General features: G+C 44.2%; 1 protein-coding gene across 15 annotated transcripts in view; it reads left to right on the forward strand.

The window, feature by feature from the left end:
* Positions 1-21,938, forward strand: part of GNB1L (G protein subunit beta 1 like) — a 77,028-nt gene extending 55,090 nt beyond the window's left edge. For all 15 annotated transcript variants that reach the window (XM_042441973.1, XM_042441968.1, XM_042441981.1 and 12 more), the window contains 3 exons: positions 6,865-6,963; positions 12,404-12,619; positions 20,219-21,938. In XM_042441973.1, coding sequence (XP_042297907.1) covers positions 6,865-6,963; positions 12,404-12,619; positions 20,219-20,485 — 582 coding nt within the window. In that variant the 3' untranslated portion in view covers positions 20,486-21,938. The remainder of the gene's footprint in view (positions 1-6,864; positions 6,964-12,403; positions 12,620-20,218) is intronic.
* The last annotated feature ends 3,912 nt before the right edge of the window (positions 21,939-25,850 follow it).

The raw sequence follows: 25,850 nt of genomic DNA on the forward strand, positions 1-25,850 counted from the left end.
TGAAAGGGAACCTAGGGGCCCCGGTGAACACACAAATGGCCCTATGGGTTTCATTTTGCCCACTTCTCCTTTACCTTGTGAGTCGTGGCATCTTCCCATGGAGGATGGACTTTGCCTTTTGCAGATCTTGCTGGATACAACTATTCAAGTCTGAAAAGCCATTAATGTAATATATGGTGTCCTCAAACAGGTAATGCTATGAGCCAAAGTACTTTTGAGGCTTATGATTAACATGAAGACTTAATATATGTTTATGCTTGGCTGGGCCCCAGAAAGGGTAATTTTGTCTTTAAACAGGTTCAGTCTGTGAATAATAAGATCTGAACAAGCATTTATTTGTTCTTGATTGCATTTAAATCACCAATTATGAGTTACATGCGCTGCTTTTGCCAATTTGCCAGAAATGTGTTTAAAAGCATTCTAAATGTGCAAATGTAGGAGGGTGTGTTTCCTAGTGGCCACCTCTAGCCACCCAGGAATGTGAGTAACCTCAGGCAAAGAGAGAGAATTTCTCCTAGTCAGCAAAATAATAATAATAATAAAAAAAATATAGAATATTAAAGTAAAATAAAAATCACTTCAAAACTAAACAGATCAACTACTCCTAGTTTCAAATTATCTTTTTAAAATATCGTATTTATTAAATTTAAAACGCAACATACAAAAAAGAATGCTAAACACTTAAAAATACCCCCCCAAAATTGCACAACACCAAAACAACCAAACATAGCACTGGATAAAGCAACATATAAACCTAGTTCTCTAACTTAATCGAAAAATATTACGTCTGAGAGCTACATTTGATCGAGGGTTGTTTGATTTTAATGGATTTACCTGATTCCAGATGAAACAAGGAACCTGATACAGTTTTGTAGTCAGAAATCTGGACGTTGCTGGGCTTGCAGTATGTCTTGAAAAAGAAAAGGATGTGTTTGACCACATATGTACCTTTGCGAAATGTGCAGAATACACAGCAGCGTATGTTTTAAAAATGCATACAAACACATGCTAATCAGTGGGGAAATCTGTCTATTTGGAAAAAACGCCTTCTCCCAAAATCTTATCCAATTCTAGATTTTAAAAAATGGGAGGAGATTCACAGGGAACTAGCACAGGCCAGACTTAAAGCTGGGGAAAGGAGGAAATCCATGCAAGCAGACTTTTCAGATCTATCCATTCCTGGTACCATCCCGGAATACCCATTTTGTCTTGTCTTTCCTAAGGCATTATAAATAAGACAGAAAAGCAGAAATATTGCCCTTACTGTCTGGATTTTCACATAGTAGCTGTGTTGGCCTTACAACAAAATAAAGCCAAATCCACAGTCCACAAAAGAATGAAACCTTTATTGGCTATCCAGAATGCACAAAACACATCATGCAAGCTTTCAGAGCTATGCTGGCTTCGTCAGGCAAAAGATGTTATAAAATCAAACAGGAGTTTCAATAAAATGACAATGATCCCAAGAGGAGTTACTTCACTTCACTAGTAGAGTTTAAATTTTACTGTCCTTTTGCTGCCTCGATCCCCAAATGACCAAGTAAACTACAGCAGAGACGACTTCTGTACAAAACGTAGGCCTGTGACTCTCAAGACCTTTTCATGATTTCTTAAATATCTGATGAAGAAGTCATTGAAGCTTCGAAAGCTTGCACACTGTGTTTTGTGCATTTGGGTTGGCCAATAAAGGTATCGCTCTTTTGTGGGTGTCGGCTTTCATTTTATTTTGGATTTCCCAGTTCTTCATAAATGGAGGCATCAACTAGACACCCTTGAGTTGCCTTTTTCCTAAGCTGAACTGGGACAGACTGTCCCCATCCTGAGCAGGCCCCATTCATCCCAGCGGCACTTCCTACTAGACACTTCCCTTGGGCTTTTTAATTTTTTTTTAAAGGTTGCCTTGCTCTATTTTGCATGAGCACTAAATTGTAGGTGTGGGTGTCTCTTTTCCCAGACACTCCAACCTTAGGGGTTTCCAGTGCAGCCTGCAAACTGCTCCAACCAGAGCGCATGCCTTCGAACAAGCTTGGCCTCCTCGGATTTTCCCCCAGGTTAAAGCAGGTTTCAGTAAGGCACTGCTGGTTAATTTTTCTAAGTGGTGTCTCGAAAGGGAGATGCAGCGATGGGGAGGCTGCCCTCCAGTCATTTTGTGTGCCGAGCCCGAAATGTGCTGAGTGAGCTCATGCAAATGTTGTGTTGTGGAAAATGCTTAATGCAGGAGACGAGATGAAGGGGAGAAAAAGAGACAGAGAAATATCAGAAGGAGCAGACTCGGTCGAGCAGCACCTAATCACAGGATTCCTACAGAAATTTGTCCTTGGTGTGTATGGGAAACAAACAGAGTCTGGAAAAATGAATTTTTTAGAGTACGCCTCCCAAAATCCCTCAGCCAGTATGGGCTTCAGGGAGTTGTAATCCAAAAACATAATTTTCCCAAGGTCTGAGTAAACAGGAGCCGTAGCTTAGGGCTGCATCTGCACTGCAGAGTTTAGGCAGTTTGACACTGCTTTAACTTGCCATAGCTCAGTGCTATGGATTGCTGTGGTTTTGTGAGACAGTTGGGCCTTCTCTGTCAGAGAGTTCTGGTGCCACAACAAATTACAAATCCCAGGATTCCAGAACATGGAGCCATGGCAGTTAAAGCACTGTCAAACTGCATTATTTCTGCAGTGAAGATGCAGCTTAGTGCTCAGGTTGTTTCTTTAGTACAGCGATGGGCAACCTGGTACCTTCCAGATGTTTTGGATCACAGCTCCTGTACGTTCCAGCCAGCCTGGTCAGTGGTTAGGACCTCATGGGAGAAGTCAACAGAAACATCTGGAAGGCACCAAATTGAGTCAATCACAGGGTAGGCAATGTTTGGCCCTCCAGATGTGGGCTTGGAATGCTCATCAGTCCTAGCCAGAATAACAAGTGGTGAGGGATGATGGGCACTGCAGTCCAGTGACAGGTGGAAGACCCCCGTGTTTGCTGATTTGTCTAGGTTAGTGTTATTCAGCACTGACTGGCAGTGTCTCTGCAAGAACTCAAGAAAATCATATTTCCCCAGACTTACCTGGGTATGCTTTGGATTGAAATAGATTGCAGGCCTGTTTCTACTGACTGAAAAGGAAGACCTAGTGAGCACAACACTAGTGCTTCTAAATACACATGAGTGGGATCCTTGACAGATACACCCATGACCACCAAACACAGAGCAAATGGGTGCAAGGTGGAAAGGAACATATTGACACAGAACCATTGATTGATTGATTATATATTGATTTGATTTATATCCCACCAAGATTGGGATTACCAAGACTAGGACTAAGAAAACTAGAGTAGCATAATGGTTTGGGTGTTGGACTGTGATTCTTGAGAGCAGGGTTCAATTCCCTACTCAACCATGAACCCCATGGGGTGACCTGGCCACATTCTCTCAGCCTCAGAGAAAGGCAATGGCTAACATCCTCTGGACAAACCTTACCTATAAAACCCCATTAGAGGCCTTAGGGTGACCTTAAGTCGGAAATTGACTTGAAGGCGAACAGCAACAACACTGGGGCTCAAGGCAAAGAAGGCACAATTCACAAATAAGATTAACTTTACAAAGATACCAATGCAAAGCACCAAATATTATAGATGTAATTCCTTATTTATCATGGAGTAGGCGCTCCTTATCCACAGATTTCTTATCCATGGAGTTAACCATCCACAACTTGAAAATATTGCAAACGATTATAAATTCCAAAAAGCAAGCCTTGTTTTTGTCATTTTGTATAAGGGACACCATTTCACTATGCCATTGTATTTAATGGGGTTTGAGCATGCATGGATTTTGGTATCCACGGGAGATCCTGGAACAAACCCCAACAGATACCAAGGGCCCCACTGTATTTGGAAAGTTGAATGAAAAGCACAGGGATAAGAAAAAGACAGCACATTTGCATTGAAAGCCCCTTTCTCAGAAGCCAGTCAATTTCCAGAGATCTGGAAGAACTGTACTTTTGTGAAATATATAGCCCTCTCTGTCAGAAAGCTCTGGTGCCACAACAAACTATCATTCCCAGAATTCCACAGCATTGAAACATGGCAGTTAAAGCAACATCAAACTGGATTATTTCTGCACTGTGAATGGACTCTGAGAAGGCTCTTTCTCATATCCTCACTATATATGCTTGAGGAACAGAGCAGGACAGAGTCCTCTGAAGATTAGTAAACTCAGAGAAATACTGGGTGTGATCCCATGGTCAGGAATACTAAAAGCAAAGGGAGTTCAGGATGGATGGGAGTTTCTCAAAGGAGAGATACTGAAGGCACAATTTCAAACAGTTCTAATGAGGAAGAAAAATGGGAGATGTCTCAAGAAACTAAGATGGATGACTAAGGAACGTTCAACTGAGCTAAGTTTTAAACAGAGCATGTATAAGAAATGGAAAAATGGGGAAATCACAAAAAAGGAATTCAAAGAAATAGCAGGCATGTGCAGGGGTAAAGTCAGAAAAGCTAAAGCGCAGAATGAACTCAGGCTTGCTAGAGAGGTTAAGAACAACAAAAAGGGCTTTTTGGGATATGTCCACAGCAAAAGGAAGAAGAAGGAAATTGTAGGGCCACTGCGTGGAGAAGATGACAAAATGCTAACAGAAGACAGAGAAAAGGCAGAATTACTCAACACCTTCTTTGCCTCAGTCTTCTCAGAAAAGGAAAAGGGTGCTCAACCTGAGGATAATGGAACAGAAGACAGAATAGGGGAATTTCAGCACAGAATAAGTAAAGAGATAGTAGAGGAATACCTTGTTAATCTAAATGAATTTAAGTCTTCAGGACCAGATGAACTCCATCCAAGGGTATTAAAAGAACTGGCAAATGTAATATCGGAGCCATTGGCAATAATCTTTGAGAACTCTGGGAGAACAGGAGAAGTCCCCGCAGACTGGAGGAGGGCAAACGTTGTTCCCATCTTCAAAAAGGGAAAAAAGAGTATCCCAACAATTATTGTCCAGTTAGTCTGACATCAGTACTAGGAAAGATTCTGGAGCAGATCATTAAACAGAGAGTCTGTGAACATCTAGAAGGCAATTCCATAATCACAAAAAGTCAACATGGGTTTCAGAGAAAGAAGTCATGCCAGACAAATCTAATCTCTTTTTATATATATATATATAAAATTACCAGCTTGTTAGATGAAGAGAATGCTGTGGATATAGTATATCTTGATTTCAGTAAGGCCTTTGACAAGGTTCCCCATGACATTCTTGCAAACAAGCTTGTAAAATGTGGGCTAGACAAGGCAACTGTTATGTGGATTTGTAACTGGTTGACTGACCGAACCCAAAGGATGCTCAACAATGGCTCCTTTTCATCCTGGAGAGAAGTGACCAGTGGGGTCCCACAGGGCTCTGTCCTGGGCCCAGTGCTATTCAACATCTTTATCAATGACTTGGTTGACAAAATTGGGAGCATACTTATCAAATTTGCAGATGACACCAAATTAGGAGGAATAGCGAATACTCCAGAGGACAGGATCAAAATTCAAAATGACCTGAATAAATTAGAAAGTTGGGCCACAGCTAACAAAATGACCTTCAACAGGGAGAAATGTAAGGTACTGCACTTAGGGCGGAAAAATAAAATGCACAGATATAGGATGGGGGACACCTGGCTGAATGAGACTACATGTGAAAGGGATCTGGGAGTCCAAATAGACCACAAGTTGAACATCAGTAACAGTGCGATGCGGCAGCTAACAAGGCCAATGCGATTTTAGGCTTCATCAGTAAAAGTATAGTATCTAGATCAAGGGAAGTACGTAATAGTGCCACTCTACCCTGCTTTGGTCAGACCCCATCTGGAATATTGTGTCCAGTTCTGGGCACCACAATTTAAAAAGGATGTTGAAAAACTGGAACATGTCCAAAGGAGGGCGACTAAAATGGTGAAAGGTCTGGAAACCATGAGGAATGACTTAGGGAGCTGGGGAAGTTTAGCCTGGAGAAAAGAAGGTTAAGAGGTGATATGATAGCTCTGTTTAAATATTTGAAGGGATGTCATATTGAGGAGGGAGCAAGCTTGTTTTCTGCTGCTCCAGAGACTAGGACCCAGAACAATGGATGCAAGCTGCAGGAAAAGAGATTCCACCTCAACATTAGGAGGAACTTCCTGACAGTAAGGGCTGTTCGACAGTGGAACACACTTCCTCGGAGTGTAGTGGAGTCTCCCTCCTTGGAGATCTTCAAACGAAGGCTGGATGGCCATCTGTCAGGGATGCTTTAATTTGGATTTCCTGCATGGCAGGGGGTTGGACTGGATGGCCCTTGTGGTCTCTTCCAACTCTATGATTCTATGATTCTATCAAAAGAGATTCCACCTCAACATTAGGAAGAACTTCCTGACAGTGAGGGCTGTTCGACAGTGGAACACACTCCCTTGGAGTGTGGCAGAGTCTCCTTCCTTGGAGGTCTTTAAGCAGAGGCTGGATGGCCATCTGTCAGGGATGCTTTGATTTGGATTTCCTGCATGGCAGGGGGTTGGACTGGATGGCCCTTGTGGTCTCTTCCAATTCTATGATTCAAAGCCTATGCAAACACAGGTCTTCCGACAGTCTAAATTAAATAGTCCAAATCCTTTAAATTAACCTGGGAGTGAACATTAAAAAAAAGCAGAGCTCAGATGGCTTTAATATGGGCTTCGGTGAAGCTGTACAATCTTTTCCCAACCTTTTGCCCTTAGCAACCCATGCCCATCTTCCAAAAGCTTCTCCTTAATGTTGTGGAGGCTTTCTTGGGGTTGTTTCGTTGTCTTCTCCCCGACCCTGAATGCATGGAAGAGCAGACTCATGTTTGTACCTGGCCCCATGCCAATCAAACTTGTTTTCTTTAATGTCAGGTTCGGGTATTGGAGCTGCCATCCAAGACTTCAGTCTATACCTTGAAGCCAGAGGCAGGTGCCAAACTGGGCATGCCCATGTGTCTGAAGATGTGGCAGGTAAGCCAACGGGATCTTGCTAATTATGAAACCTTTCCCCTTGTGTGACTCATTTTTAAAAAATATATTTATACAGAATGCATGAATCATTTCTTCACTCGAAGGTTTTTTCAGTGGTTGGTTATTTTTTCCCTTCCTTGATTGATTGTCAGAAGCAATCAAGTAATTATGCTATTAAGGCCTGGAGGGAAGCGGGAACATCCTTCGCGTAACCGCTGGAACTTTCCATGTTTTTTATTATTATTATTTATTTTGGAAGGAGATGGTGTGAGACGTTTTGCAAATGCTCTCTGTGAAGGTGAGCATGGAGGTGCTTGCATGTTGAGCAGTATCCAGTTCAGAAAAATGACGATCAGACATAGTTGGGTTCAGGCATTTGTGGTCTGGAACTCAAAACAACTTCGGTTTATTTGGAATTACCGCTCTTTGATTTCTTTGTCTTCAATCTGGTTTGAAACAAGAACAGTTATCTACCTTGCATCTTCTGCACCCATGTGGGAGAAACTACGATTGTGGTATTTACCACACCCCTGAAAAAAACCAATTTGTGGTTTAAAGATTTCATGTCAGTCGTATATATCAGCATAAATGAGTATATATTTATGAGTACAGTATTTATTTTAGGAAGGTCTTAAACCACTTGCTTTTAAACTTTGTGGCAATAAATGTTAGTACACATGTTTGTGGAGTGTCTGTGGGATTTGTTTCTGTGTTAATTTGATATTATATGTTTCATCCTGATACACTGATTCTGTTTTTCATGATGGTGGTGTGATGGTACAGTTGGCCCTCCGTATCTATGGAATCTTTATCTACGGATTCAGCCATCCATGGTTTGAAAATATATTGTTGTTAGCTGCCCTTGAGTCGACTTTGTCTCATGATGACCCTGTGGATGAGACATCTCCAAGTGTCCTCTCTAACTGAGTCTAGCCATCTGGTGTGCAGTCTACCTCTCGTTCTTCTACCTTCAAGCTTTCCCGGCATTATTGTCTTTTCTAGGGAGTCATGCCTTCTCCTTATGTGGCCAAAGTACGACAGGAGCCCTGGTGATGCAGTGGTTAAGTGCTGGTACTGAGTTCGATCCTTCAGGGCTCCAAGTTGACTCAGCCTTCCATCTTTTCGTAGGTTGGTAAAATGAGTACCCAGCTTATTTGGGCAATTGGTTTACAGATTGTAAACCGCTTAGAGAGTGCTCAGAACTGTGAAAAAGGTAAAGGTAAATGTAGTCCCTTGACATGAATGTCTAGTTGTAACCAACTGTAGGAGGTGGTGCTCATCTCCGTCTCTAAGCCAAAGAGCATTGTCCAAGGACTGCTCTAGTGGTCATGTGGCCAGCATGACTGCATCGAATGCTGTTACCTTCCCACCAAAGTGGTACCTATTCATCTACTTGCATTGCATGCTTTCAAATTGCTAGGTTGGCAGAAGCTGGGACTAGTGAGAGGAGCTCACCCCATCATGCAGCACTCGGGCCTCGAACTGCCAACTTGCTAACCTTACAATCATCCAAATTGGCGTCTTCACCACTAAGCCATCACATCCCTTAGCACTGTAAAGCAGTATAGAAATGTAAGTGCTATAGAAATGCAAGTGCTATCATCTTGGATTCCAGGGGTATTTCCGGTCTGATTCGCTCAAGGGCCCATTTGTTTGTCTTTCTGGCTGTCTACAATATCCTCATCACTCTTCTCCAACATCACATCTCAAATGAGTTCATTTTCTTTTTATCTGGTTTTTTTTCCCCACAGTCCAGCTCTCACATCCATACATCGTAATTGGGAATACTATGGCTTGGACAAATCTAACTTTGGTGCTCAGTTGTATATCTTTACACTTTAGGATCTTCTCCAGCTGTTTCATGGCTGCCCTTCCCATTCCTAATCTTCTTCTTATCTCTTGACTTCAGTCTCCATTAAAATATATGATGAATGTATGTTCCAAAAAGCAAACCTTGATTTTGCCATTTTATATAAAGGACACCATTTCACTTGCATTTAATGGGACTTGAGCATCCACAGATTTTTGTATCGATGGGGGAGTCCTGGAACCAAATGCCAGCAAATCCCAAGGGCCCAGTGTATAGTCCATGAACTCAGGCAGCTGCGTTGACTCATATCAACAAACCAATTTGAACAGTATTCATCTTCACTGTGAGCAGGTTTTGTGTAAAGCTAATGGGTCTTAGCTGCCCATTCAAGACTGAGTCATGAACATATTTTGCATCAAAAACAGGGACAGCTTGCAACAATCTCTTGTCACTTGGAAAGCTCATCTCTTCTCCTCCACTTCCAGCTACTGTGAGAGTTGAAGCTAAACTCAAAGGGAAGAGATAAACCTGAGGCTGGTGACAGAAGATAGCATCCTCCTTGCTGATCAGAAAGCTACACTGCGATGAGCCCTGGTTCCACTGCACCACTGCTTTCAAGAAAACATTTGCTTAATGAATATTTTTCTCACTGTATCTACATATGACCATTTTTTCTGCCACGTTTAATGACTGTCGAGGAAAGAATCACTGTTAACTAGCAAGCAATGTACATTACAGGAGTTTATATAAAGTGCTTATTGCTTTTCCAGTTTGTACACGCATTCCTGTTTGTTTTCATCATCATTGCACAAGCTGACACCTCTCCTGGTGGGAAAATGAAGGCAAGACAGTCCCTTGCATGTATGTGTACAAATTCAGCCCTGCCCAGTTGGCAGTGAAAGAGTATGACTTGCATGGGACCCGTTGATGTGCATCACACTGTGGCATGTCTGTATCTAAGGTGGAAGGCAGAATATATTTTCTGCCCTTGAGCAAGAACAGTGAGTGAATGCCTTGAAATGAAAACAAGGTGGCAGTGAGGTGTTTTCTCTATTTCTCTAATGAGAATGTCACTTAGAGTTCTTAAAACATTACATTCGCTGCCAGTGAACAGCACTCAAAGTGCTCAGCAGCACGTCCCGTATTACTGTACTAGGATTGCACCAAGGGTGGGAAACCTGTGGTCCGCCAGATGTTGTTGGACTGCTGCTTCCATCAGCCCCGACAAGCACAGCTAATGTAAGGGATTCTGGGAATTGCAGTCCCAAACAGATGGAGGGCCCCAGGTTGCTCAAGCAAACCTATGCAGTCCAGTAGCATTATGGTGTGGCATCAGCGTTCATGAAAACAGTTGGCAGAAAATCACCTCCAAAACATTTTTTTTACACATTTGAATCCCAGTTGTTGGGGAACAACAGAAGGAGGGTGCATATTTTTATTATTATTTCATGTCTTTAATTTATATCCTGCCTTTCTCATGACATTAGTCTCAAGGTAGCCTATATTATAAATAAAGCAATATGCAGGTAAAGCAATATGGAATAGAAAAAATGAGAAATTTAAAACAATTTTCAAAGCATTTAAAATATACAGTTGGCCTTCCGTATCCACAAAGTCAACCATCCATGGCTTGAAAAATATTTCTCACTAAAATTCCAAATAACAAATCATGATTTTGCCATTTTATAGAAAGGACCCCATTTTACTATGCTACTGTATATAGTGGACTTGATCATGCACAGATTTTGGTATCCACAGAGGGTCCTGGAACCAAACCACAGCGGGTACCAAAGGTCCACTGTAATCGTGAAAATAAAATTAGAGCCTTTCAGATCTTTTGGTTCCCCTGCTCCAAAGTAGACAGTGTGATGTAGTGGTTTGATGATGTAGTAAGAACCAACATGATGTAGTGGTATGAGTGTTGTACTAGGACTCTGGGGATCAGGATTCGATTCCCCGCCTGGCCATGGAAACCCACTGGGTAACCCGTGTTAGGGTCACCATAAAACAGAAATGACTTGAAGGTACACAACAACAACTCCAAGCACCACCTCTGTTCCAATTCCATGGTGCTCCTAACCTTCATTCATCTGTCAAATGGTTTCTGTTGTGGGCACTTTCCCAAGGCTAAGCTGTACTCAAGGGAGAATATTGCTTTGGGGGCCATTAGAGTAGGAACAGGGTTGTACATGCAAGGGTTCTTGCAAGGATATTTTCTTTCCTGTCCTTTCTTTCCCAAGGAATAATCTCACTGGCAAGAGGACCACCCATTGTAGTTAGAGAAACTATTCCTAGAGTGCGTCGTATAACAACGTGGATGTGAGATAGTAGTCTGAGGAGTCAGTACATGACTTGGTCTGTGAATAACCTTCCCCAGCCTGGTGCCCTCCAGATGTGTCAGACCACATCTGCAAGAGCCATGCTGCCTGGGGGGGATGGTGGGAGTTGTAGTCCAGCCCATATTGGGGGGAGGCTGGTCTTGAGTATCAAATAATCATTCCTGAATAACTCCCTCTAACTTCTTCTTTGGCTTGTTTGTTTGTTTGTTTAAAATAAACTAGGTAGATAAAATGCTTAAAATTTAACAAGAAGTCAGTTTTGAAAGAAGAAAAGTACTGCATTTTTGTACTTCAATAATATATTTGTGGTTTTCCATGGGTGTGGTGGGGGGGAGTTCGAGTCCTCTTTTTCTTTTTCTTTTTTGCTGGGTTTTCTCCTTTTAAAGCCATAACTGAACAGCAATTTGTTTTTAAATTTGTGTTGATTTGGGTCTTCACTCACATGGCAAGTCTTCCGGATTTTACAGGGTCATTAGTCAACTGGCCAGCGCAATGATGAATATTTTCCTTAAGTGTGACATGTAATCCAGTAACGTTCCTTTCTTTGAGTTATTTCAGAGGCTTAAATAAATTGGGTGACTGCCCAGGGTGCCAAGCCCTTTGACCTGTGGCATCATTAATCAAAACATCTCTCAATTGGTTACAGTGGGACCCAGACCACTTAACTCTTTGGGAATCAGTTCAGTAGAATTTGGAAAGACCAACACACACACACACACACACACACACACACAAATGAAAAAGTTGACGACGATTTTTGGAGAAATGATCCATGCATACCCTTGTCTTGAACATTTTCTTATCGGGAGAGGGCAGACTGTTTGCTCCGAATGAATGAAATATAACTGAGTGGGGGTTGAATGTGGAATAGTACGATCATTTAAGGGGGAAATTGTTCTGATAAAGGGTTGGAAAGATGTTTGACCTCACTTTGACTCCATCTACGATCGCATTCTACCCAGACTGTTTGGTGAGGTCCAAGACGGGATTAAGTGGTGAATATTTATATTAAGTGCCTGAAATAATCAGTGTTGATGCACTTATGATACAGTGCTGGAGTTGCTATTGCAATTGCCTTTTCCATACCTTCAAATCTGCCCACACATGTCCAAGGGAGATAAGTCACTTTGGAGATTCAGAGTGAGGGCATTGCAGATTTTACTACAGTTTTCTAATCCTGAGAGGCTGTGGGCCTTTTCCTTGGCTTGCTTGGGTCTTTCTTTGGTGGGGGTTGAGACCAGCACACATACCCTGTCCTGATCCATCTGTGCTGTGCTGTGTTTCTCATCAGCCCAGCCTTGGTTCCTCTCCTTTCCTTCTGGCCGGCTACGAGGATGGATCAGTGGTTCTGTGGAATTTGTCAATGGGGAAAATGCTGAGTCGACTGGCATGTCATCAGGAGCCAATCATGGGCCTTGACTTTGACTCGGAAAAGGCCAAGGGGGCCTCTGGCTCGTCTGAGAAGATGCTTTGCGTCTGGAGGCACAGTGAGCAGCAGAACCTGGAGGTCAGTGCCATGGCCCCCTCGGTGCCATTTGTTCTGTTCTGCACTAACAGTTTGATAGACTGAAACAATATTTGCCGTTGTTGCAGATCCTGAACTAATTAATCACAGACTGGTTATAAGCTACAAGACGTTGGCCTTTCGGGTGGCCTTGGTTCTCTCCCCTCCTTTTTGCCTTCTCTCCATCCAAGTCTTTCTGGAGATCCTAAGGGGATTTAGTGGTACCCAGGGGCATCACTAGGGGTGCAGGGGATGTGGTCCTCACCAAGTGACAGCCTATAGAAGGATGACACCACTGCTCCCCAAACATCTGCCTTTTGGAAGAAATGGGCTGTGGCGTTCCCCTGTGTCCCTTTACAATGCTGGAAGAGATGGTGTGAGTGGGGCAAGGCTTAGTGGGAAGAGTAAAGTGAGTTCTCAGGGTTTTTAAAAATAAAAGTCTTGGGTTTTTAATAATAAAAATAGGACATCTTACCACATTTTCACTTTAACCACATGAAACTATATACCTGTAAATACATTTAGGCTGTTTGTATGCTATTGTTTATGTTGCAACTCTTGTCATTACGTTCAGTGGCATACAGGAATTACGATTGACGAGTAACATTAGCACAAAAAAATATGACCAAGGATTCTGTATGGTGTGGTATGGGAGGGGGTCAATGGGGGTGACACCATGAGTTACGGCACCAGGTGATGCCATCTCTAGTGATGCCACTGAGAGCACCAGGCGATTCTAAAATAATGGTGCAAAATAAAGCTGAACTTATCCGGTTTTGCACCATTCCTTTGGAATCACCCCGTATCTGAAACCAGAGTGACTTGCAGGGTCTATAGGTCCCCAAATCTCCAAACCAGAAGGCTGACTGGAGGATTATGGCAGTTGTAGTCCAAAAGAACATTTTCAGTCTCTGCTGTACCTTTCTATGTATTGTGACCAGCCTACTACATGTGGTACTGTATGCCTTCTTTTATTTGAGCAAAAGAAAGCCAACACATCTGGCACCATGGACCCACAAGCAGGTGTAGGGCCTTCCATGGAGGTGAGTTAGGGACCTGGTTGAGAAAGAACAGGCACCTCCATCTTCCTTTGCAACCAGCGAAGAAAATGAGGAGTCTTTCAAAACTACACATTACAGTTCTTTGATTGCACTTGAACTGCCATGGCTTCATCCTATGGAATCCTGGGGTTTGAATTTTTGTGAGCTAGAAACACAGAGGACAGACAGACTTCTCTGTCTCTCCTCTTCCAGACGGCTAAGTCGTGGTTTTTGTAGGCTAGTAACTTTTGTAGAATTATTGGGGAAAGCGAGTTATGACATTTGAGGGGGGGAAGTCTTGGCTGAGATGTTTGAGCCATTGTTTGGGGTGCTGCATAAATCTTCTGTTATTTAAAGGGCAGTTTACATTATGATTTTGGAAAGTGTTTATTACTTTCTCAGCTTTTATTATTTGGATGTTATCTTGAGGACATCTGGCTGGACTTCTAAAAACCTTCTATATACAAAACATGTGCACTCCACATTATACATGTTCATGCATGAATCATTTCCCCAAGCTGCATTTAAATAACTCACCATTTGCTGCGGGGTTTTGACGGGTTTTAAACGACAATGATGAGTGCATTTTCTCTCGCAATCCCCCTTCATTGCCTGGTGCAAGTTACTCTGAGTCAGAACAGGGTGCCCACCTTCAGTAGTGTGCCTGGGCACCTTCCTTGTTCTGACCTCAGCAGCAGTGGTGCAGGCAGCAAACAGGGCTCACATGGGAGGGCAGCCACCACTGGGGAAGAGAACCAAAATCCCACAAGGTAGGGATAAATTTGGGGGGAATTCAGGGCCAGAATACTCTGGCAAGTGTAGATGAGCCCTAGGAAGGAAAGTCCAGAGCCTGGGAACAGTCACCAAGAAGGCCTGCTGCTGTGTTTTCACCAAATATATGTGTGAGGGTGGTGAGATGCAGAGCAGAGCCTCCCCTGAAGATCTTGAAACCTGAGCAGGCTTACATGGGAGAATACAGTCCTTCAGAGAACTTGTTCCTGAGCAGTTGTAGACTTATTGGAAGCACTGCACAGAATCATAGAATCATAGAGTTGGAAGAGACCCTAAGGGCCATCCAGTCCAATCCCCTGCCGTGCAGGAACTCACAATCAAAACATCCCCGACAGATGGCCATCCAGCCTCTGTTTAAAACCTCCAAAGAAGGAGACTCCACCACTCTCCAAGGGAGTCCATTTCACTGTCGAACAGCTCTTACTGTTTGAATTGTCATCCTTGTCCATGAGTGTGTTTGGGGGAGGAAAGGCAGGGATGTCTGAATCAGTCTTCTAGTCTTAATTTGTCCAACTTCAAGGAAACACGGGCTCTTTATTTTTTTTAAAAAATCCACTTCTAGTATTATTGTGCTTTTTTATCAATAGCAAATGGCTTCAAGTTTATCCTCCCCCCCACCCCGACTTCACTTTGCCATCTGTTCTTGAGGGGTACCCAGTAACATAAGAGAGAGAAAAGGTCTGGTGGGATTTCTCAGTGATCTGAAATTAAGTCTCAGCTAGGTTTCTTTGGACATTCCAGTCTATAATGGGAAAGTGAGTATATTAATATGAAAGCACAGTGTGTACAGTGTTCCAGTCCACTGAAACAGCTGCTTCATTAAGGCATCTCCCGAGAAGCCAAGGTCACCTAATGAGCGCAAATGGTAATGGTCACAGCCCTAATCTGCCCATTGAGGAAAACCATGCCAATGCCAAGAGGTTAAGTAGGGCTTAATGAGGGGCAGGACTCTCTGGCCTTCTCCTGCAGGAAGACTCCAGATGACAAGCAGGGAGGTTTGGATGTTGCATTTATTTACTTTTTTAAAGTGAAATCCCTTGATCTTTCTGTGTCAGCAGAGCTGTTAGGCAGGCGGCACAACCCTTGCAGTTTTTCTCCAAAAATGTTAATGCATATTAAGGAATCGTTTCCACTCATGTCAAGCTGATTCCCCCACCCGTAGGGAAAAGCTCAAGCAGGTAGCGGATTAGGTTTTTAAATGTCCCACCCTATGAAAATTCCCTGCAGGTGGAGGACTAGCACAAAGGGAACCTGGCCTTTAGCCTGAGGTGCTACCTTTCCCCTTAGAAAGAGCTTTCAATGGGGAATTCCATTCAGATATGGGATTACCTTTCCATGCACACATACTCAGGCACTCTGCAATACTACAGTCTTGAGAGGGTGTCCGATAGGTCTTTCCCTCTGTGCTGGAACTGGCTCCCACTTTCTAAAAGACACATTTAGGCCCAAGGGGAATGGGAATAACAATAAGAATAGCAAGGGGCATGGACTTGCTTGTCTGGAGCCGATGGGAGTTGGTAGTCCAACTTATCTGTAGAATGAGTGCCAGGCAGTGGAAGGACGGTGAATTCATTTCAGTTTTTCTGGTTGCTATGTTCCTTCAAGTGCTCTCAGACTTCTGGTGATGCCGTTCTAGGGTTTTCTTTATGCAATTTATTATCCACAGGAGGGTTGCCATTGCCTTCCCCCGAGGGTGAGAGAGTATGACTTGTCTAATGTTACTCAGTGGGGTTTACAAGGCTGGGTGAGGATTTGATCCCTGATCTCCTAGCGTCCTAGTCCAGCACTCAGACCACTGTACCACAGGGGTTTGTCTTAAAAATCCCAGGCTCCAGAGTTCGTAAATTCAAAATATTTCATTCACTCCAGGCCCTGGCTGATAGGGTTCTAGTAAAAAAGAAAGCATCTCTCACAAGCCTGAAGGCTGTTTTAGATACTGTGGCTTGGAGTGATTCTGGGGCTTTTGGGTGCCACTTTGGTTTGAACCCCTCTGCCCACATATGTATTTGTTGCCAGTTCAGGAAAAGATGCCCCTTCCATTCTTCTCCTCCTTCCTCCCGCTCCATCTTTCTCCCTGATGGGATCAATAATACAAACCAGATGGGGCTTTTCCTTGACATTCCACCATTCTGAGGTAATGGCCATGTTTGAAAAGCCACTCAGTGGCACTTAATTTTTATCCGGAAGCTGCTGAAGAGGACTCTTGCTCGAAGCCATGATGCAAGAATGGCCTGGCAGCACTATTCCAGTGTGAAACGACAAGCAAGTGACACTAAACTCTTCTTATCCCCATAGGTTATGGGGGAGTCTGCACTGGGCACCCCAAGCCCCATTGGGGAGACCGCCTCTGCCAGGGACCAGAAGAACCGTTTAGGCCAAGAGGATGTAATGAAGGGGTCCAGGGGAAAGGTTTTTCTTATTTGTTGGAACCTTCCTCAAGTACTCAAACATCAGATTCCATTATATATCTGGTTATGGGCATGCAAGCATACTCCTATATCTTCTCACCTTGAAATACACATTTCAAAACATCCCATCCAGAATTCCAAAATATTCCAGAATCCAAAATTGTCCACATAGGTGTCTGAGATAAGTGACACCATGGCTTTCTGGCAGTTCAGGGTACACAAACTTTGTTTCATGTCCAAAATTATTTTATAATATCGTACATAAAATTATCTTCAGGCCATGTGTATAATAAGATGTATATGAATTTCATGTTTAGAGCTGAGTCCCATCTCCAAGATTATGTGTATCCAAATATTCCAAAATAATAATAAAAAAAACCTCCAACATTCAAAACACTTCCAGTCCCAAACATTTTGGATAAGAGAGACTCAATCTGTATATAATTCGTTAATGATGACTTAATAGCATCATCCCAAATTCTGCAAGACCACTTTGGCTCAAGAGAAGAGACAGATTTCCACACATCTCTGCCAGCTCCCAGATAATGAGCTGAAAGTAATTTTAACCAGAGGAGACACATCAGAATCCATAGGACTTCCATAAGTGCTAACAAACATGTCCTCTTCATTTCAGTGGGTCCACTCTAGCTGGACTGAAATTCAAGTTAGCACCATGCGTTGAAGCCATTACTGTTTATAGTAAGGGGACCAGCAACAAAATGTTGTAGCACAGAATGCGCCTGTTCAATATTGTAGCAGGCATTGCCCTTTTCCAGCAAAATCTATTCTATCTCCTGCCCCCTCCCCAAAAAAAAAAATTTGGATTCTCTGCCTACATTTGATCCTCCTTCAGGAGCTGTTGGGTTCTTGCCAACCAGTCAATACGTAGAAGTGATTTCATAAAAGACCCGTATAAGATCATCTGACATCTTAACCTGTGCCCCATTTGTCATCGTTCATTGCCATTAGGTTGGTTTTTACTTACTGCAGCCCTATGGGTGAGACAATATGTGTGTTTTGTGTGCCTTCAAGTCATTTCTGACTTATGGCAACCCTAAGGTCAACCAATCATGGGCTTTTCTCAGCAAGATTTGTTCAGAGGAGGTTTGTCTTCGCCTGAGGCTGAGAGAGTGTGACATTCCCAAGGTCACCCAGTGGGTTTCATGGCCAAGTGGGGAATCGAACCCTGGTCCTCAGAGTTGTAGTCCAACACTCAAACCAAGAAATCCTGTCACTGACAATCTTGCTATGGTCTTGCAAACTCAGGACCATGGCTGGCTTGCTTGAGTCAATCCCCTGTAGGGCAGTTTTTCTCTTTTCCTACTGCCTTCAACTTTACTGAGCACTATTGTCTCATGGTATGTCCAAAGTACAATGGCCTCAGTTTGGTCATTTTAGCTTCTAGGAGAGTCCATGCCTGATTTGGACCTATTTATTTGTCTCTTTTGCAGTTCATGAAAGGCACAAAATTCTCTTCCAGCACCACATTTCAAACAATGTGAAGTTGATTCTCTTCCTGTCAGCCTCCTTCACTGTCTAGCTTTCACAACATAGAAATCGGAAACACGCTGTGCTTCTTTTATTTTTTAAGGCTCGTCTTCTTTTTTGCTGGAGGCGCAGGGCAAGTAGCTACTAGAAACCAAATCTTTTTTTAAAATGATCACGGCACATGGGAAGATTTATTGTTCATCCCCTCAAAGGCCAATCCTATCCTTCATTTGCCTAACACGCTGGCCTGTCAGACTGGACGTGACTCTTGCAGTCCATGATTAGAATGGCTTTCCCATCTGTGCCCCAGTGGAAGCAAAAACACTTTTTCATGCTCTTCTTTGCCATGATGACCCAGTAGATCCTTGGTCTCCAACTGGTGGATCATGATCATTGCTGAGCACAAGTGGGTCTCAACAGCAGCACTACTGCCCTACCAATCTGAGGTGGGAAACTGTGTCCCTCTAGACATTGCTATCCTGCAGCTCCATAATCATTTACCATTGGCTATGCTGCCTACAATTGCTGGGAGTTGCAGTCCAACATCTTCAGGGCCATAGTCCCCACAACTGTGATAAAAGTAGGAACCCTGGTGACACAGTGCTCACAAACCACAAAGTTGTGAGTTCAGTACCAGCCAGGGGCTCAGGGTTGACTCAGCCTTGCCTCCTTCTGTAGGTCACTAAAATGAGTACCCAGCTTGTTGGGAGCAATTACCTTACATATCGTAAACCAGTTAGGAAGTGCTTAAGTGCACTGATAAGCAGTATAGTAATGTACTTGCTATTGCTTGTTATTGCTAAAAGTATGTAGGGTTTGACTTAGGCTCAGTCTTCTGATGGTGGAGGGCTCAACATAAACATTTGTGACAGTGCTTTGGAGTTTTTGAGTCATTATGTGTCAAGCCTCCATTGACTAATCCCCCTTAAATAAATAGATATGCTCCAGATTAAGGAATGGGTGGATAGTCCCAGTGCATGGTAGTTGTTAAAGTGCTGGACTGTGACTTTGGACTAGATCCTGATTCAATTTTCCATGGATCCATGAAGCTTACTGGATGACGCCGGGCCAATAATTCTCTCTCAGCCTGATCACAGAATCACAGAATCCTAGAGTTCGAAGAGACCACAAAGGCCATCCAATCCAACCCCTTCTGCCATGCAGGAAGACACCGTGAAAGCACTCCCAACAGATAGCCATCCAGCCTCTGTTTAAAAACCTCCAAAGAAGGAGACTCCACCAGTCTCCAAGGTAGCCTGTTGCGCTATCAAACAGCTTACTGTGAGGAGGTTCTTCCTAATGTTTGGGTGGAATCTCTTTTCCTGTAGTTTGAATCCATTGCTCTAGGTCCTAGTCTCTGGAGCAGCAGAAACAAGCTTGCTCCATCCTCAAGATGACATCCCTCCAAATATGTAAACATGGCTATCATATCACCCCTTCGCCTTCTCTTCTCCAGACTAAACATACCCAACTCCCTAAGTCACTCATAGGGCTTGATGGTTTCCAGACCCTTCACCATTTTGCTTGCTCTCCTCTGAACACAGTATTCAAGGTAAAGTCTAGCCAAAGCCAAATAAAGTGGCACTATCCCTTACTGGCTTGTTGTGAAGATACAAAAGGAGGAGGACAACCATGTATACCACCTTGAGCTCACATGAGGTGGGATTTGAAGGTAACTAACAAATCAAGATGGCAGTAGAGATGGCTTTTGAGTGCTCAGGTTGGCTTCCATAGGGATGTGCCAAATGTTAAGAATATTGGGAGGCGTTTTCTTCATGACACCTTGTCTTTGGCTGCAAGAAAGAATAATTCCCTAGTCCTGTCCTCCACCTCACTTCCATCTTATGTTTTCCATCATTTTTTGTCTTCTGCAGCTCCAGCAAGTGTACCATCTCACCAATCCTGGGATCGCCGAGGTGACCCTCCGCCAGGACCAGAAGATTTTGGCAACGGCTGGCTGGGATCATCGAATCAGGCTCTTTGGCTGGAAGAAGCTGAAGCCTTTAGCCATCCTGGACTACCACACGGCAGCCGTCCATTGTGTGGCCTTCTCCGACCACAGCCAGCCCAGTGAGAGACTGATGGCAGCTGGTTCCAAAGACCATCGGATCAGTGTTTGGTCAATATATAATCAAACATGAATGGGGCTGACCAGAGTTTGCAATTTAAAGCAGAAACCCAAGTGAGGCCATGAAGAGAGGGAAGCATTGGCTCTCATGTAGGTGCTTGTGACATCTTGATATTTGTGAATTGGACAGCAAGTATTAGCAAGTCTAACTCTAAAGTTCAGTACCAGTGCTAAGTTTCAGAAGCCTTCAGTCTCTGTCTGCCTTCCTTCTCTGGTCCCTGCTTGCCTACCTTCTCTTCTCTGCCACTCAAAGGGAAATGTGGCCACCTGGGCTGTTTTTGTGGCTCCCAGGCCCAAAATGCACTCTAGGGGTTGTGGGGGTATTGTTGCCAAATTTCCCTACTACTTGGGCAATTTTAAGGCCAGGAAAGGCCTTTTAAAAAAACCAAAGGAAGTGAACAGAGAGTGATTTCTAGGCCTCTCTTGGGGGTGTTTAGGGGGGCACTTTTTATGGGTGTCGCTGCCCTCCAAGGTCTCCTAATGCTGCCCTTTAGCTTCCTACAAATGTGCAGTCACTCCACATTCATTGCTTTCACCCAGGTCCTGTGTCCACATCCCCAATGAATGTGGAGGGACTGCTGCATTTCCAGGGGGCTGGAGGAGCTACTGTTGGAAGGAGGGCTGGGAGGTCTCCTTCCACCAAGCCCACTTAGACATGCCCAGCTCTGAATCTACCCCCCACCCACCCACCCACTCTACAAATGCAAAACATCCTTTTGCAACACTTAACCCTGCTGGGGAAAGAGCGTTTTCTTTTTTCTTCTGTGTTCCTCCTTAGCTGTCTTCTTAGGACTGTCTTTAATTTGTTCACACTCCTGTCAGGTTTGAGACTTAAATCAGCAGCCAAGAATGTGGTAGGGGATGGCCTCTGGCGTTTGTGAATTTTGCTGTCTCTTGTCACCTTGAGCTTTGCAATTAATCAGGAGAAAGGGTGGCTGGGTGGGAAAAGAAGCTTTTGCTAGGGCTACAGGCACTGCTTGCAAAAGCCCTGTTTTGAGAGCCACTCTTAGAAAGCCTGACCACTGTGGGTTAGAACTCAGCGATCCAATTACTCCTTTCCCCTTGGAGACTTCAGAGTTCATGGTGTGCGTGTGTGGGGTGTGAACTGGGCAAGCTGGGGACATTGTTTTCTTCAGCATCCCTGGCAACAAGAAGAAAAGATTCTTGTCCAAATTGCAGCAGTAAAACAACGGCTTTTTGTTTTTGTTGTTTGCTCAGTTAAAGCAAAATTAAATTTTGCATACATTTGTATGCTCTCCAAAGCTCAAGATCCATCCCATGGTGTGTTTGTGGCAGGGGACAAACAGCAAAAGGGCACATTTTGAGATGACAATGTAATACACACTCAAAAACAGCATTCATTCTCAGAAGGAAACGTCTGATTTTTTTGAGGGAGAGTGGCTTTTCTTTTTGTCTCTTATTACAGGATACAGTCTCAAGGTAATAATAAAGAAGTATACCCATAATGCTTGAAGCCATTACTGTTCATAATATTTTTTTTTGTTATATCAAATTTATCGAACATGTTCATACATCATAACATAACATGAGCTACAAAAGCTCATGCTGCCAATTTCTTACTTTCAGTTAGTCTCAAAGGTGCTACAAGATCTCTCTACATAACATAACATCACTTAACATAAAAAGAGCATATATAAAATAGGTCAGACAAGAAATACAATAGAAAAAGAAAATTAATAAACCAATATAATAATAATAATAATAATAGTTTATTCTTATATACCGCTATTCCTTATACAAGATCATAGCAGTGTACAGTTAAAAACAACATTAAAACAAGAAGAATAACGATAAAAACATCAGTATCAACATCTAAGACCATATAAAAACATCGATTCCCGCAAAATACCAAATCAATAAAACAACAGAATAATACAACTCAAGCTCATTGGGGGAAAGCTTGGCGGAAGAGGAAAGTTTTTAGCATCCTCTTAAATCCCTCAAGGGAGGTGACGGTGCGGAGCTCGACGGGCAGGGTATTCCATAGTCTAGGGGCTGAGGTAGAAAATGCCCTCTGTGTTGCACTATAATGTGCATTCGGAATAGACAGAAGATGTTTCCCGCCCGACCTGAGAGTGCGGGGCGGATTATACGGGGAGAGGCGGTCCTCCAAGTACCCTGGGCCCAAGCCATTTAGGGCTTTATAGGTAATAACCAACACCTTGTATTGCGCTCGGTAGCAAATGGGCAGCCAATGGAGGTCTTCCAACACAGGTGTTATATGACTGGCCCAGGGGCATCCAGTGACCAGTCTAGCAGCCATATTCTGCACCAATTGTAGCTTCCGAGTTTGGTACAAGGGTTGCCCCATGTAGAGCGCATTACAGAAATCCAAACGAGAGGTTACCAGAGCATGTACCACGGTTTCAAGGTCAGCCCGGCCCAGGTAATAATAATAATAATAATAATATGTTTTATTTGTACAGTATACTGCTTTTCCTACGATCAAAGCGGTTTACAGCAGACATATGGATATACAACAAAACAAAGCAAATAACAAGTTCAATACAGGCATAGCAATAATACAAAATCCATATTACAATAGTACAGTTAAAATACATTTAACAAAGATAAAAACCATTATACTAGCTGATACATGCATACACATACATCCCATATCCAACTCTCCCTCCCTGAACACACAACACAGTAGCAGAGAAGGATACAAACAATCAATCACTGCAACTGTGCAGCTAGCAGGAACCCAACCCATCTTCTTCCGAGATGTTACAGAACTGCGCAGTTGGGGAGATGTTAATGTCCGTAGGCGGCATCTCTGGGATGGTGCGCAGCTGCGCAGCAGAGCCCGAACCCAGAGAGCCGCCCGGCCGTAGCAGCAGCCCCAACCACACAGTCCTTGGAGGGAGAAGGGGGCGGGACGAAGGAGGCGGCCAAGCTAGCTGGCTTTGAGCGTTCCGCTGCCACCGGAACGCCCCTCTCTCCGCCTTCCCCCCAGCTGTGGCAAACACTCCTCGGTCCTGGCAGCTGGAGACGCCGAGATGTTAATGTAGGGATGTAATGTAAAGGTAGGGACGCAGCTGGCGTATCAGCCGAAGCTGATAACAGGAGCTCCTGACCGTCGCGTCCACCTGGGATGTAAGGTGGAGCGACGAGTCCAGAAGCACCCCCAGATTGCGAACTGTGTCCTTCACGGGGAGTGTGACCCCATTCAGGACAGGTGGAACAATTTCCTTCCCCGGACCAGGAGAACCTATCACCAGTACTTCCGTTTTCTCCGGATTCAAACTGAGTCTGTTTTCCCTCATCCAGCCCATTACTGACTCCAAGCAGGCATTTAGAGGAGAGATGCCATCCTTAGTCACTGCATCAGTCGGAGACACAGAGAAGACTATTTGGGTGTCATCAGCGTACTGATAACACCGCGCCCCGTCTCTCCGGATGATCTCTCCCAGCGGCTTCATGTAAATGTTGAATAGTATGGGGGACAAAATCGCTCCTTGAGGGACCCCAGATGTAAGGGCCCTCCTATCGGAGCGACAGTCCTCCAGCTCCACCATCTGGAATCTACCCGAGAGGTAGGAACGGAACCACTGCAGAGCAGTGCCCCCAATTCCCAACTCCCTCAGGCGCTCCAGAAGGATACCATGGTCGATGGTATCGAAGGCTGCTGAGATGTCTAAGAGCACTAACAGGGACACGCTACCCCTGTCCATGCCCAGGAGGTCATCGACTAAGGCGACCATGGCAGTCTCAACTCCATAGCCCGCCCAGAAGCCAGTTTGAAATGAGTTCAGAAAATCAGCCTCATCCAAGATCCCCTGGAGCTGGAAGGCAACTGCCCTCTCGATCACCTTCCCCAGAAATGGTAACAGCGAGACAGGCCGATAATTGTTCCGAATTAGGGGGTCTAGGAAGGGCTTTTTCAACAAAGCTTTTACTATGGCCGTCTTCAGAGTAGATGGAAACTGCCCTTCCCTAAGAGATGAATTAATGATGCGGTGTAACATCTCTGTAACAACCGCTCCCCCTTGAGCTGTTAACCATGAAGGGCAGGGATCAAGAGAACAAGTCGTTTTCCTAATGCTCTGAAAGATCTTGTCCACATCCTCAGTACTAACAGACTCAAATTGATCCAGTATAACCAAGTCCACGGAAGCTCTGGATGCCTCTACTCTAGGATCTGAACTAACACTGGTGGCGAGATCAGCTCTTATCCGAGAGATTTTATCCGCGAAGAAGTTGTTAAACTTGTCACAGCAGGCCTTGGATGGTTCCAAAATACGGTTCAGGGCGGGAGGGAGTTGAGTGAGCTCCCTCACAACCCTGAACAGCTCTGCCGGATGCGACTCTGCGGACGCAATACATGCAGAAAAGAACGAGTTCTTCGCTGCACTTATTGCCACTCCGTAGGCTCTCAAATGAGACTTTAGGAGTGCCTTGTCAGCTAAGAGATGATATCTTCGCCAGTCGCACTCTAGTCGTTGCGCAGCCCGCTTCCTTTCCCTGAGGTCTTCCGTATACCAGGGCTTTTTATTGGAAGCAGGCCGGAAAGGACGCTTGGGAGCGATACTGTGTATAGCCCTGGAGAGATCAGTATCCCAGGTGTTAGTCAGGGCATCAACAGAGCCGCCGTCAGTTCCAACCATATACCCCTCTAGGGCTTCTTGGAACCTTTTGGGTTCCATCAGCCTTCTAGGGTGGACCATTCTAATAGGTCCGCCACCCCCGGGTGGGATCTGGGTAGATGCCTTGATGTTAGCCTCGACCAGGAAGTGATCCGTTCATGACAAGGCGGAGATGTTAGTAACTTCCGCCCACGGAGAGTCCATATCCGAACAGAAAAGGACATCGAGCGTATTACCAGCTGAATGCGTGGGCCCTGAGACCAATTGGGACAGGCCCATGGCAGTCATGGTAGCCATGAACTCCCAAGCCGCACCAGTTGGACCATGACTGGCCTCGAAGGGGATGTTGAGGTCCCCCAGGACAAGGAGCCTGGGGAACTCCAACATCAGCTCCGAGACCAGCTGTGTCAGCTCGGTCAGGGAATCTGCTAGCGCACGGGGTGGCCTGTAGACCAACAGAATCCCTAAACTGTCCCTAGCCTTCAGGGTCAGGTAAATACACTCAATGTACACAGTCTGACGGAGATGGTTCCTGGTCAAAGAAAGGGTGTTCTTATGGATCAAGGCAACACCCCCCCTCCGCCCACTTAGCCTGTCACACCATGCAATAAAAGTTGCTTGTCCTCTTCATATTCTATCTTTCCTTCTGATCTTCCTATACTATCTATGCTTGGTATTCATACAGTGCAGATCTTCTTTTTTTCTGTCTTAAATATTTTGATAAAACCTAGATTCAAGTAGATTTACAATATTATTATTATTATTATTATC

The sequence above is a fragment of the Sceloporus undulatus genome, chromosome 10, assembly GCF_019175285.1.
Source record: "Sceloporus undulatus isolate JIND9_A2432 ecotype Alabama chromosome 10, SceUnd_v1.1, whole genome shotgun sequence".
NCBI lineage: Eukaryota > Metazoa > Chordata > Lepidosauria > Squamata > Phrynosomatidae > Sceloporus > Sceloporus undulatus.